Genomic DNA, 14,314 nt, shown 5'->3' with positions numbered 1-14,314 from the left:
TCCCTATGGTGCCATTATTTTAATGTGTATAGACACAGACAGGATGATAATCCAGAGTTTCACAAACTCACAGTTGATGTCTACAGTACATCGCAACATAACATGAAATCCCAGATTAAACACAGTTACACATCACCATCTACCTGAATAGCTTCTCAAGCATGTGTGCAGCCCTCAACATGAACATGCGCATGCATGCACACATACATGCACGCACACATACAACACACGTGTACATAATTGCTACATACCTGCTTGCCATGGTAAAAGCTCATTGGATGTAAAATTCCACCCCCTTGTTTGTTCAGTGATTTATGTATTTCCCACTCGATGAGGTGACTTCACAAAAAAATATAGCTATAGATCATTTACATATCTGATGTGTGGTTGATAAAAATACCTTACTTTTCTCTTTGAATTGTCAAAATAAATATTTCCACTCTTGTTTGCTACTAATTATATTTAATTCTTCAGCTAGGATTTAGGACTTTGGCAGTAAGCAGTGCAGTTACATTTTAATAGCAGTCATGGCGATTCAACTGCCATCATTCTGGAGCAAAACTAACTTTCAGATTCAGTCTCTTTCAATAACCAAGCTCTTATCATAGAGCACTACAATATTTCTTGAGGTGACAAGAAGAGCCACTGATTGAATTTTTCCCCCATTTTTTTCAACCAAAAGTAGGAGACACTGCCAGTTTCTCATACAAACAGTGAGTGTTTGAGTCATTGTCTCCTGTAATCCAGGAAAGATTGCGCTCTAATAGTCAGGATTAAAGCTGCCAGAATATAAGGACATGATACCAAATACCTGCTGCTCCACTGCGATTGTTACTCTGAAAAGACAGATTATAGTAACAAAACGGCTAAAAATTTAACCTCTGTAACTGTAAGCTTTAAAAACAGAAAATCAGACAGGCCTCACCAGTAAGTGAATCAAATGTGAAAGGGTTGACTCTCCAGGCTGCTGTTTGCACCTGCTTGTTTCACAGCAAACTCCATGACTCACTGATACCTGCATCAAAGTTAACTACTTCCTTTGGAAGAGAGTGAGCAAAATATTTTAGGGTTCAGTAGAGAGTGACATGGAGCTAAAAGTAGAACCCTGTCATGGCATTGTTAGATCGCAAGACTACTGAAATGATTGCAAATACTTCTGTCACTTTTATGTTATGAAGTCAGTTTTTTGACTCCCCTCTGTCCCCTTTGAGGCCAAAACCTTTGATGCAGCTTTAAAAAAGGGCTTGCGTAACAGCATAGAATGAAAGTAACGGATGTTTCAACTTGACACAAGAAGCTTCCTGTATATTTGCAGAGATGGTGGTCAGCAGAACCTGGGTGGTCTCAGTGATATCTGAATACCATCTCAAAGCCTTTCAACAGCATGTACAGCTTCGTCATGTGTGGATCAGCTGCCTTATCACAGTAAGCTACGAGTCATTAAAGCTGCTCATGTTTAATAATGAAATTCTGCCAAGTGATATTCTGAAAGCATGTACTATGGCTCTGCTGTTTTGGGGGCGGCTCCCATCTCCACGGGTGACTCAGGATGGGACAGGGTTTCTGGACTGTCCATCCACAATTCCATTGACTCCTGAGTATCGAAGAACTCGTCGGGTCCCTCGGGGGACAGGGGTGTCTGCGAGCTCGAGCCTGCTTCGCTGCTGCTCTCTCTCAGCTCCAACAGCACCGGCAGGGATCCGGGCAGGCAGTATCCCTCCATCCGACCCAAAGTGAGTTCTGCTAGTGCAGAGCACGGCGGCCTTAAGGCAGTATCTGGAGCTTCACTGCTGGGAGAATCAATGAGTGGAGGAGCAACCTCTGGCCCTTCGTGCGAATGTTCGGGATTATCAAGTTGGGGCTCAATAACGCCACAGCGATCAGCATTGTCCTCTGGTGAGTTATTTGGAGTCAGAGGGATTTCAGACAGGTTTGAATCAGCTGGGCAAACTGCATCAAGAACCAATTCAAGGGGGGGGCCTGGCTGAGTTAAAATGTTTTGTGAGGAATGAGTTTCCTCACTGCTCTGGGGAGTGAGGGAGATTTTGTCACTAAAACTAAAGCGCGGGGAAGTGTCAGCCGTGGTGGGAGATGATGGCCCGGCACTGGATACTGTACTTGACGGACCACTGCTGTCTGCAGGGACACAACAACATAGAAAGCCTTGTGACATCCAGGGGCAACTTGGACATTTCAAATATCAGTGCAAACAAGAAAATGCTGCTATACTCACACCAAGGAGGTCTGTCAGAGCGAGATCTGAGAGACAACGAAGAGGAGAGGACTCTCTGAGGGATGTACGAGTCCCCTGAGGGCTGATTGTGTGCACTGAACATGGCTGACAGAGCTGCGGGGATAAAGCATTGGGGAGGAAGTTGCAGTAAAGTTAGGGAGGAACCAATCTTGGGTAATGACAGATTCAGAGGTTCTTTGATATTTTGATCTTTTGATTTCAGTCTTGCATGGTTTTTGACTAATATTGGCAATGGAAATAACAAAATAGGCTGACAAAGTATGTCTATGTTTTTAATAGCACCAAGTCTTATAAAACATTTTTTATACGGAGATAAGATAAGCGAAACAGATATTTTTTTGCGCTTGATTCTAACCTCTGGTGGTCCTGGTGTGGGGGTCACCGGCACTCTCACAAACACCAGTGAGGAACTCGTTTACTTGTTTGAGTGACAGCGAGTTGTGCAGCGTCTCCAGGGGATAGATAGACGGCACCATGGAGCAGCCTTCAAACCCTGCAGCAGAAAAGACACACGATGCCCGTAGGCCCGTCAGCCCTTGATTTGACCAGACAGTCAGAAGAGGAGCAGGTAGAACCCCTTCAGCTGACCCCTGACATCCCCCTTTCAATGCCAATCACAAACTATGACTGAAATCCTGCACGTTTCATGACAAAACCTAACCTATTTTGATCTCCTGACAACCTCACTTTAGCTTAGGTAAGCTACAAAAATCTCGACTGTCAAAACAAGATGACACCATGTCAAAGACACACGCGGCAGCTCTACCAACAGCAAACAGCGCTCAAAGCTGCCTAAGTCCTAGGTGTTATGAGAGGAGTAACGTTAGTTTAAAACCAAGCTGCATTTCACCAGTGCTGCTCACAATCACAAAGCATCAAACCATAGCTCCTGATCTGAGATGAGGGTAAGGCCACTGTGTTCATCATTCTGCCACAAGGAGCGCAAACCAGGAGAAGGTCATGCTGGTTAAAGTTGGATAAGAAGGACTTTTTATCTCACAAACCAACTGATTCAACATGAAAAAAGTTGAATTAGTGTGGTATCAAAATTCCATTTTTATTATATGCTTATAAGGGGTTGACATGGATGTGACTGATGAGAGAATGTATCTGCTCTGATTGTGATGAAGAAACCGCCTTCTGTATTACCTTGGTATGTAAATATTCATATCACCATAGTGTATGGGCTGATATATTGACATCGGGTGATTTATACAATGCATGTGGGAAACTGTGGTTTCATTTCACTAGTATTGCACCCTGTATATAAAAAGAAATCTGTATGGATTGTTTAAGGAATGTTAACACGGGTATCAAAAGTCACAAAATGTGCCCAGTCTCAGTGCATCAGCATGTAAACCACAAGCAGATGTGCGTTACTTTGCCAACACAACAACATTAGTAATATCCAGAAAAATTAAGCAACCAAGAAAGAATCGGAAGAAGCGCTCAAAGACTTTTTAAGATAAGAACTTTGTAAGTGTCTTTAGGGATTTAGTTATGATGCCATTTCACTGTGAATCACGTATTGTGATATGAAGAGGAACCGCTACTGAGTGAGTGTTCGTTTTTCTGTTATAACAGTAACAGAAAAGAATATTAAGGCAAGACAGCAAAGTCTGGAATTATAATGCTGATAGGCAAGTCAAAAAAGGCATTCATCACACAAGCAGCCCGGAGCCTTTTCAAAATCATATTTAAATTACACAATAACAGAATAATAATCTACCATTAAAAATGAGTCTTCATAATAAGTCCCTTTCTTTCTGCAAAGACACCTGATATGTTGCACAATAGCTCAAATTGGGGAATGCCGTAAATGTATCAATCAATGCATTAATAATTGCCAAATCGCAAAAGACAGCTTATTCTGAGGGTCTATGGCTTGTAATGAAGAAGGGTGGGGGTGATAACCTGATCCCCACTGCAGTAGGGAGGGAGGGAGGGAGGGAGGGAGGGAGGGCTGAAACTGCTTTTGGCAACAAAAATCTCAAACAGCTCACATCACTTCAGCCTGAAATCTGCAGAACAACAACAACAGGCCAACATGCAGAGACATCAAGAGGCAAAGCAGGAGATGACCACAGAGCAAGCACAGTCCAAACTAAACCGTAAGCAGTAGTTGGACAGGGTGGGGCTATGGAGGGCTGGGCTAGGGGCTGACCATGGAGGTACTCTAGGGGGTCCTGGCCGGAGATGAGCCAGTTTCGGAAGAGGCGGAGGTGGTAGGAGCACTGGTGGAGGTGATGGGCGAGTGCCCCGTCCAAACAGAGGTGGCTGCCCTGGCTGAGGTCGATGGAGAAACGCCTCAACAACTGAGCCACATGGTGCTCCTCCAAGGGCTCTGAGGAAGAAGAGGGAGAGCGAAGAAGCACAGAGCAGTGGAGGAGGAGAGGGAGGAGCAGTACAAAAGACAGGAAACAATAGAATGTAAGCCAGGGTGGAGGGATAGAGAGGAACCCAAGAACAAATTAGATGAAAGAAGCATGAGAAGACAGGCACAGAGGAGTGGAGGGAGGCCAGTGTTTGTGCTCTCTATGAGTATGAATGTAGAGCTGGAAACAAAAGAGGCAGCCAACAGCTTGTCCTGGCCCCAAACAGCCAAAGACCACAGAGAGCAGCAAATGATTTCAAGCAAAATTCCATAAGAATCAAGCTTCAGCCATAAATTTAACATGCCATGTTGCTCTTCTGCTGCATCTCACTTGATCCATTTGCAAATGAGAGGCCACCAAAAGAGCAAGTTCAATATAGGATATTAACACGAAACAGAAAAGTAAAAGCCTCACAGTGCCGTCCTCAAAGAATTGCCTCAGCAGCTCCTAAACATGGCCATATATTGACAGACAATTTAGGCAACTGTGTTCATTTCTCACTCGCAGCTGGGAATTTGGTGCCAACACAAGTTTCACTTGGGGTCAGCGTACCTGTAACAATGCACCCGCTATGTGGGACATCTACGGTAGATGAATCATCTTGTGTCCCTGTTTGAAGGACATATTGCAGTGAAAACCATGGCGATAAATTTTGTAGAAATCAGAAAATTAGTGTAGAAATGTATACATGAACTGGCCATTTTGATGGAGGTTTATATTTTAAGTTTCTTATGTTAGCATATAAAACTGCCTAATTTTATCATTGTGATGCAACCATGTTGTAATGTCTTCACCCAGACATATAGCAATGCTGGGTTTCTTTTTGTTTCTGAGCCATAATTTTTCAACTCTAATTAAAAGAAATGCAAAATACACTTCTTTATGTGAGTGTGCTTGTATGTGTGTGCTTATACCATTGGAACACTTTCCATGCATAACTTGGTAAGCATTTAAAATGCATTAATACCTTGCCAAAGAGAAAGAAACAAGAAAAAAAGGAATTTCCCTAATTATCTTTCCTGAAAATTGCCAAAAAGCCAAAAATATACACAACACAAAGAACAGACAAATCAAAAGTAATTTACCTGAAACAAACCAAGCACAAAGGGAAACTTTGTATTTTCAATAAAACAACTGATGAATGTTTCGGTGCCCGAAAGGACAGAAACTTTATATACACAAATAAAAGAGCGCCTCGTCACAAAATACAAATGGTAAATGTACAGCGATCAGTACAGCGATCAGTCCGCCAGCTTATGAAAAACATTTTTAAAAAAGTAGAAAAGAGAAACTAATTCACAGAAATTCAAGACTGGCAGCTAGAAATTTAACTTTTTACTGTCTCTTCTCCACTTTATTAACTCATATCCATGCAATGATCCAAAATCTATGGACATAACATCTACTTGCAGCCACAAGGATTTCTTCATGATTTTTTTGATAATGATTGAACTTTTTTCCCGATTTGACACGCAGAGAATCTGTTAATTGAAAACATCCAAAATCTCTTTAGAATGGAGAGAAGCAAAACCTTTATCTTGCGTACAGGAAACTTGAGAGAGGGAATGAACGATGCTAAAATCATGAGCAAACATTAGTAGAACGTAGGTGGTGTCACTTAACAACAGGCATTATTCAACTATGGCACAATAACAGCAATACGTGTGTGACTTGTGTAATTACAGGGCATGTATGCACATGCTCACACACATTAATCCGCTAGGGAAAAGGGGACAAATATGTTTTTAAACTAGGGACCAGTTACAACCTTCAAGTGGGTCAAACTGATTGTCGAGAAGAAGAATCATGGTTCCACTTTTGTGTGGTCTAAGAAAAGTGCTTCTCTTTGCCAATTACAGGATCAGATTGTGTTTCACAACACTAGAGCAGGTCTATATTTTACAAAAATTTGCTTTTCCACTGAGTATAATTCTACAGAAATTGAAGTTCTGTATTTTACTGCATTATCAAATTATGACTTTTGATATAAACCTGGCATTATTTTATTTAGTCTGATTATAGCTGTCTGAAGAGGTGTATATAATGTCATGTGAGCAAAAATGTCAGATTCACAGTGAACCATTTGTTATCACATCTTTGTATGTCTTTGATGAAGCCCAACTAATACAATGTTTGTGAGGTGATATAAGCATTACAAAGTAAAAATGTATTGAGAAATCATAATGGGAAGCACTTAATTTTATTGAAAATGCTGGATAGTCTATATTGTCTGGTGGTTGTCTGTCCAAAGTTCTTTTAGCACTTCATTGATGAAAATGCGCAGAACCACAGTGAAGGTCAGTCTCAGTTTTCTTCAGTGTCAGCCAAAAACATCTATTAAGTCACCAAACTAGAAAAACTTCCAGTGTCTACAATGTCCATATACACTTCAGTATGTAATGATACATGAACAAATGCAATGTAGATTTTGTTCAAATTCTTCATCCTCTATAATCTCTGATAGGGCTGAGAAATAGATGTATAAATGTTATTTCACTCATTGTCTATACCAAACATACTGCACTCAGGGTCATAGTGCTCACTGTTATTTGACAAGGTGGCATGCTGCCTCGACCAACCATCAGTCAGACGAGAGATGTGAAAACTCCATACAAAACGGCTCCGGTCAGAAGTGAACTTTCTTGCTGTCAGGAAGCAGAGCTAACCACTGCATCATTCCTTCCCTGATTTATAGGTTAACTTTTTCAAAGCATTTGATTCAGTATGCTTTTTTTTTTTAAGAAAAGTTACACAATAGTCTTAAAATAATAAAACTTGCACTCTGTAAAATGGCAAAAAAAAACTCAGCTTTGTGAGATAAAAACATTAATGGGAAATTATAATAACCTACTCTAAAATTAAATGGGAATTCAGAAAAAGCCATAAGCTCACAAATTAAAAAATATTTATCTACATCATGCATTTATACATCTGATTTTCTTCACTTTTGCGACAGGCATTCCATTACTGAAGTCTTCAACAAATATTCATCATGTTGCATATAGGATGTGTGTTCTATACTGATAAAAACAGCCACTCCTTTTAATGCATATGATCCTATTCCTTTTTTCCCCAATATTCCCAAGCCATAAACTGTCACGAATGGGATTGGGAAATGCAAGTCATTCCTGGGGCCTTAAAGAATAACGGAAGTTGTGTTTGTTAATGGAAACAATGTACACTTTAATATGCACCGAGATGGCAAATGTTCATTTGAGACTCATTTCAACAAACGCCTCAATATCAGATATTTATTTCCAGGCATTAAACTCTCCACATGTGAAAAGATTGTCCAAGGCCCACGCTTATAAAGAGTATGAATAGGATCAAAAATGTGACAATGAACGTGCTGCTACAGATGCAAAATAATAATCTAAAATGTGAGCAAAATTTCCTCACTGTCTGCTAGACTCTTGTTTGGTAAAAATCTGGTAATCTTGGTATTAATCATGGGAAAATTACATCTTTTAATACGACTATATTTGTGTATGAATCTCATATATGATGTGTGCACAATTAATAAAAGCATGGCAGCAAAATTTAAGAAAAAGACCCTATCAAATCATTAGAAAAACAACAGATGACATCATACTCCTTTCTTTACATAAGCTGTCAAATGGCCACGACCAAAATGCCTCATGCTGATATTGGAGCATACTTCCAGGATGATAAATGCTGCTTTTCCTCAGGTTATGAAAGAACATAGTTAATCTTTCAAAGTAACTTACATGCTTGCAACCACTATGAAAAAATAACATGTTCCTGTTATGGTATTAATTGCAACTTTCTGGACATGCCAATTTCTCCTGACTCGCACTCACATTAAGAAGAAATAGGAGGACACTAGGAGGTGAACGGCACTGACTATTGATTTTGGGCTCACTGTAGAGTAAACTATGCATTTTATAAGTGAAGCATGAAAGGGTGATTGATTTCAGTAATCAGACACAACCAGCAGCAGCAGTAGGAGTAGAAGTAACAAATATATGAATGACTGACAAAGGCTGTGCAGATACAAATGGCTTGAAATCTAAATTATTTCATTCATTATAGTTGTTGCAAATATTTGAACAAATTATTGTGGGGTGATAATTGTAACCTGATTACTGAGGCGTGTGTGAAGTTCACAGAGAATTTGCGTCATCAGCTTGAGTAAATAGAACTTAAAGCAATAATATTTTATCAGTAAATGACACAATTAAAATGCCATCAGCGGCTAATATGAATAAAGATATTAACGGGATGTCTTAAAAGCATTGACTGGGGTTAACTGGCAAATGAGCATTTTCTTTCCCTTTTTTTATACAAGTAGTGCAGAATTCAAGATAACTATCTTTTCTGTCACGCTATGATAAAGCCGTCTATTTACTGACATTCCCTGACACATTACTTGAATCATGGACCAGTGGGAACCCTGGTTAGAAAGTGAATGTCAGGTAGTGTTAGAAAAGTAAGAGCCAAAAGCGCATGATAAAAAAATAAGAAATAAAAAAAATCATCAGAAAGAAATAACGGAAACCTGGAATGCTGGAAGGCCATGTGGAAAAAAAAAAAATGAAACAAAAAAGTCTGAAGACATGCAAGACAAAGGGAGGTGAAGTGGAAATATACTTGAAAGAAGCAGACGTACCATTAGTCGGATGCTTTGCAAACGACACAGAAAATCGTTTTACTGCCGGCATAGACAACAACTCTGAGGAAAAAAAAAATCACTAGTGTTACCATGAGCCACAGTAACTTGTCAATCATGTTTTTTCATGCCTTGTTCTTCTAAAATGAACGGAAACGTGTAAAACAACTTAGTTTTCTTCTGTTCCCTTTCATGAATGACAATCATGATAATAAACTAAAATTTGATGTTCGAAGATGGTTGTGGGCCAACACATGGATGAGCATCTTCTGATATCAACATAAGGTGAAATGAATTCAACTTAAGAGGTTAAGACACACAAAAAATGAAACTCAAAAGAAGCCCAATGCTCAGGTTTAATTCATCCCCTTTTCTATCCTGTTCTATCTTGAGCCCTAACCTTACATTGACAAATTTAAACCATGATTTAGGTCAACAATTCAATTACCATCTGATTTTAATCTGGCCTTCATCAAAGCAAAAAGTTTCAGCATGGAAACAAACAAAAACATGACAAATGCTACACCCAAGGTGGAGCATGCACTTTATCATATTTTGGGCGCACAGACAGCATGGTAACTGAAACGCTCCCACTGACTTAAAATGAGGGGTAACAAGATGGATGACAAGGACCAACAGCAAGGCCACATGTGAGACAACCAGGAGGATGGCAGCTAAGAGAATACAAAGTCTGCATGGTACCACAGTGACACCTTCTGGACGACATGATGACAGACATCAATGTCAGCTACACTACCATGGCTTAAGTGTGATAGCCATGTTCGGATGCAGCATTTAACCCCAAATTCTACAATGAGCCATTTCTTTTCAAATAAAATATTGAACAGAGGACTAGATAATATTTGTACACTTAAAGGACCTTTGTACTGGATCCGCAGGGAGCCATATTGCGCAAACAAATTGAGAGAGGATGGTGTCAGTGTACATGCAATATGAATCTATTAAAACTGCTTTGACTGATATTGAGTGCATTATAGATTTTGGATCCAGCGCAAGATTGGAGAATCAGGCAAAAAAAAACAGACAAATTACAATCAATGCAGTTGTGGATGGTGGCAAAAAAGGAACTATCATGATTTGAGAATGAGGAGCAGTTAACAGATACATATTGATGAGCCCTTTCTCTTCATAGATGCAGTGGCCCTAAAACTACAGCTGAATGCTCAGATTATGACTTAATAAAACAAATGCTGGCTTGTGCTGGCTCTATCAGAACTTGTGATTATACTGGCTTTACATGGTAGAATTTTTACGCACCTTGTTGCTCTAAATAGAGGTGAAACTTACGTTTGAATTGCATCGTGTGCAATTCTCTGCAACACAACTGAAACTTCTATAAAACTCAGCCTAGATAGTTGCAAACAATTCAAACTGTTTCATGCAATAGTCAATAAAACACCCCTAACATGGCAGGGAATTACATCAGGCTCCTGCCAATGCTTCTGTATAATTTACAAAGATAAAATTAAATTCCAGAACATTTATCAATAAAAAATTGAGAAAACAATTCAACTCATCAGGAAACCATATCCCATTCAGAACAAGAGAATCAAAGGATTCATAGAAGATTGGTACACCTACAGCTGACCCATGTCAACAAAGAAAGAGCACAAAGTATGTTTACATTGCAGTTAGCCCCTGATAACATTGTGGTAGTTTTGTTGGATATTATCTGTGACAAAATGTTACGAATGAGAAAAAAGTTATTATGACAATCACTTGACAAAATCTAAAATATGACAGAAGGGAAATTCTCCATTTGGCAAACAAGCTCATCCAAGTGTTGCAAAAGGCCGATTACTTTAACAAATTACATATTTCTGGGTGTTATTGTAAAGTTCGGAGAGAGAAAATGGTGTTTCGTACAACCTGGAACGTTAAAGTTCCACTGTGTAAAGCCAGCTTAAGAGGCAGTTTGCTACTGCACATTTAATGTTACAGTTTAAATATCTGATTACAACAGTATGATTACATAACTGTGAAACTACCACACTACGCTAAAATGCATGTGGATTAATAATATAAGAAAGCAATTGACATATGTTATATTATGGGAAAGTGTTTCTTTATTTTCTCTGTTGGCTGTTTTTTTTTCTTTTCTCAAAGCCACACAATTACTGGGCATGAAGTGGCATATATATGAGGTGCAAAAAATAAATATGCCAATTCTACTCAAAGTGTTGTGGAGGGAAAAGAAAGTGATGCTCTTCAAAACCACAGTGGTTTTGGAGACTGGAATGAATATGGAGCCTATGAATAAAAAGTTACTAAGACCTGAATAAAAATGTATTATGACATGTATATGCATTCATAATATAATCTGAGGATGTTACGAAGCTGTAATTACCAAGGGTGCTCTTTCGATGGTTTTTAAATCTGGTCACCTTTCACTATTGCTATCAGCCGTTACCAATCACTGGGTTCATTTGACAGAATTTATTGATGAATCATTGAATTTGCATTTTCAACAGTATTCCACAAAACATGCCATTTCATGCCTGTGTTAATGCCTAACATGTTGACAGTTACATCAATGATGATTTGGATGGCCCATCTTCCCTTGAATGCAGGTTTAATATTAATTTGAGAAGGACATTTTGTCTACGAAGCCCTTGTGTGAAATGACAAATAACACCCATGTAGCATATATAATGGTAGTTGGGAACAAGTACATTTGCATAGCACGCCCACCTTTGCACAATCTTACAAAGGCGGGTGCGGTATGAGTTTGCAACCTTACTGTGGCCTAAGACAATAGACCTTGGATAAAATATATCGTTTATACTATTATGTGTTAAAATTAAGATCCTGTTACTATCTGATGTTGGGACATCATAGGCTTGCTGCCTTTTACACCTCAAATTTATTTAAGTTTTTCTTTTTTGATTGGAAGGCTGAATTTTGTTGTGGCTGTATTTGTTTGGGAGCTCCAATCAGATAGCTGGCCTCAGAGGTTTGTGGTCCTGGCCCAATCTACACTCCTTCCAAAGCAGCACTAGCCTTTCAGCCAGGACTAGCTGAATCTGAACTTCTAGCACTTATTTGCAGATGTAGGTTGACAGATGGTTTGAGCTGATTTTCAGTCAAGGGGTAGATTTTGTTGACCTTTGTTATGATGTGTAAAGTCCCTAAGGTGTAATAAGAAATTTTTACAAGCTATTCAGTTGTAAGATCTCAACCACGTAAATTGAAGATTCAATATTTTAATGTCAATATAAGCTTCTCAACAAATTTCAGTCTTTCTAAAAACAAAAACATACAGATATTCATTACAAATGTCTGAACGTCAGACGGAAACATCTGCAGACACAACCTGAACCCAGTGAAAATGGCAAGGATGATACAAGCTCCAACTTTAATCGATATCTCCCACCAAAATGAGATAGATACAAGGGGAAAAAAAGGTAAGGGAAAATTGAGACTCACGCGAGGTTCATACATCCTGCATTGGCTTCAGGTTTGTGTGGTTTCCCATGACTACAACAGCGCAATCTATCAAATTGTACAGTCTATGTATTAAACAAATTATTTGCCTTTGATGGTTACTTCCCAAATTAAAATTCACATCCAGGCCTCATTATCCAGCGGGCCACTTCATTTTCACAAAACAAGATTGCATCTATTTCACAATACTATGAAGAATAGGTATCTTTAAAATAAATTATCATTTTTGCATTGTGGCTTTTCAGTTGATGAGCTCACATACAGACAGTTGAAATAAACTTACTGATTATAATTCTCTCATGTTTGCATTGAAACTGGAGAACATTGAGCTGTTGTGATATTCATTTGATTATGACCAGATCTCTCCAACATCAAATTTTTGTTGCTAACAGTGATTAAATGAGCGCGATTACTTCTACACACTGCTCTACATGATGCACAGCTGCACCTCATGGGTGATCTCTGCTTCAGTGTGGACAGCCACACTTAAACCACTGGGATCTGCGCACACAGGATGTGTCAACCCGGCTTAGTGAAGCTTATCAACAAGACTATTTAGGAAAGATATAAGCTGATAAAGATTGGTGGCCAATGTATCAGAGCACCATTAGTAACTACTGTAATCAATACTTTTAACAACTAAATATATATATATACATACATAAAAAAATAAACCTATGTCGTGTTCTAAAGAGCCTCGTTTCCCCTCTGGGCACTGTTCAAGCCCTCAGCCTTGCAGTATGCTGTGTTCAGTGTGTGCTGATCGGTTATGTCTTAAACACATACCGTCTTTGTAGGACAGACTGCCGCTGGAGAATTTTTTGCGGTGTGCACGCGCGTAGTCTTGCAGGTTAGGGGCGCTAGAGGACCCACCTAGGACAGTGGTGCTGAAGAGCCCGGCGCACTGAGAGCCTGCGAGGGGGTCGGGGGGGGGTTAGTTACACGACATAACATGCTGTTACTGAAACAGCAAGGAGAGAGACAGAATAAGAGGAAAAACAGAAATAACAAAAGAAAGACACAGGCATGCAGACAGACCCAAAGGAGCCCACGAAACTGGTACCAACGTGTCTGCTGCCAACACAAGAGGCTGCTTTATACTTTCACCAACTACGTCACACTGTGGAGCTAAAAGGGAAATTAACCAGGTATTCCTTTCACAACATAAAGTTTGTGGAACATTCTGTATGCAGTATGGAATTGGACTTTGTGCTCAATATCTACTTTCAGTCTTTTTGTCTTTGTCTTCGGTCAGCGATTTCCAACAAGTGCTCTTCAACAGAAGTATGTTTCAACGGAGAGCAAAGGAGGACACAACAGTTAAGATAAAGAGACCGGGGGAATATAATAAGATAGATCTTAACATATCCTCGATGACTTACACGGATGTAATACTTAGGACTCACTGAGGAAAACTCACATGAGTTTTCAGTATCTGTGATGTAGTGACATTGTGTCTAAATACTGAGTGAAGTCTAAAGCTAGTCTTACAGATTTGTTAATTAAAGACCAGTTTAGTTTTTATGACGAAATGAGCAGACATATCAAGCAATTTCACACACTGCTGTAATGACAACACTGGCAGTAAGT

At 39.4% G+C, this 14,314-nt stretch overlaps 1 protein-coding gene and 1 long non-coding RNA gene across 10 annotated transcripts in view; both read right to left on the bottom strand.

Annotated features, from left to right (window-relative positions):
* Nucleotides 1-14,314, bottom strand: part of ppip5k1a (diphosphoinositol pentakisphosphate kinase 1a) — a 32,412-nt gene continuing 18,098 nt past the window's right edge. The window contains exons 26-32 of one of the 9 annotated variants that reach the window (XM_086143905.1): nt 13,511-13,636; nt 9,260-9,322; nt 5,182-5,238; nt 4,419-4,598; nt 2,610-2,747; nt 2,234-2,347; nt 1-2,136 (exon numbers count right to left, since the gene is read on the bottom strand). In XM_086143905.1, coding sequence (XP_086000031.1) covers nt 1,499-2,136; nt 2,234-2,347; nt 2,610-2,747; nt 4,419-4,598; nt 5,182-5,238; nt 9,260-9,322; nt 13,511-13,636 — 1,316 coding nt within the window. In that variant the 3' untranslated portion in view covers nt 1-1,498. The remainder of the gene's footprint in view (nt 2,137-2,233; nt 2,348-2,609; nt 2,748-4,418; nt 4,599-5,181; nt 5,239-9,259; nt 9,323-13,510; nt 13,637-14,314) is intronic. The other 8 variants (XM_086143908.1, XM_086143906.1, XM_086143907.1 and 5 more) reach the window with 8 other exon arrangements.
* On the bottom strand, nt 13,671-14,313 carry LOC147235717 (uncharacterized). Its single transcript, XR_015105928.1, has 2 exons — nt 13,949-14,313; nt 13,671-13,852 (listed from the first exon to the last, which is right to left on the bottom strand). It is a non-coding gene; the product is annotated as an uncharacterized LOC147235717 (long non-coding RNA).

The sequence above is a fragment of the Fistularia commersonii genome, chromosome 3 (assembly GCF_037954325.1).
Source record: "Fistularia commersonii isolate RoL2024-O1a breed Wild chromosome 3, RoL_Fcom_v1.0, whole genome shotgun sequence".
In the NCBI taxonomy this organism is placed as follows: Eukaryota; Metazoa; Chordata; class Actinopteri; order Syngnathiformes; family Fistulariidae; genus Fistularia; species Fistularia commersonii.
This window is presented reverse-complemented; position numbering and strand designations above follow the sequence as displayed.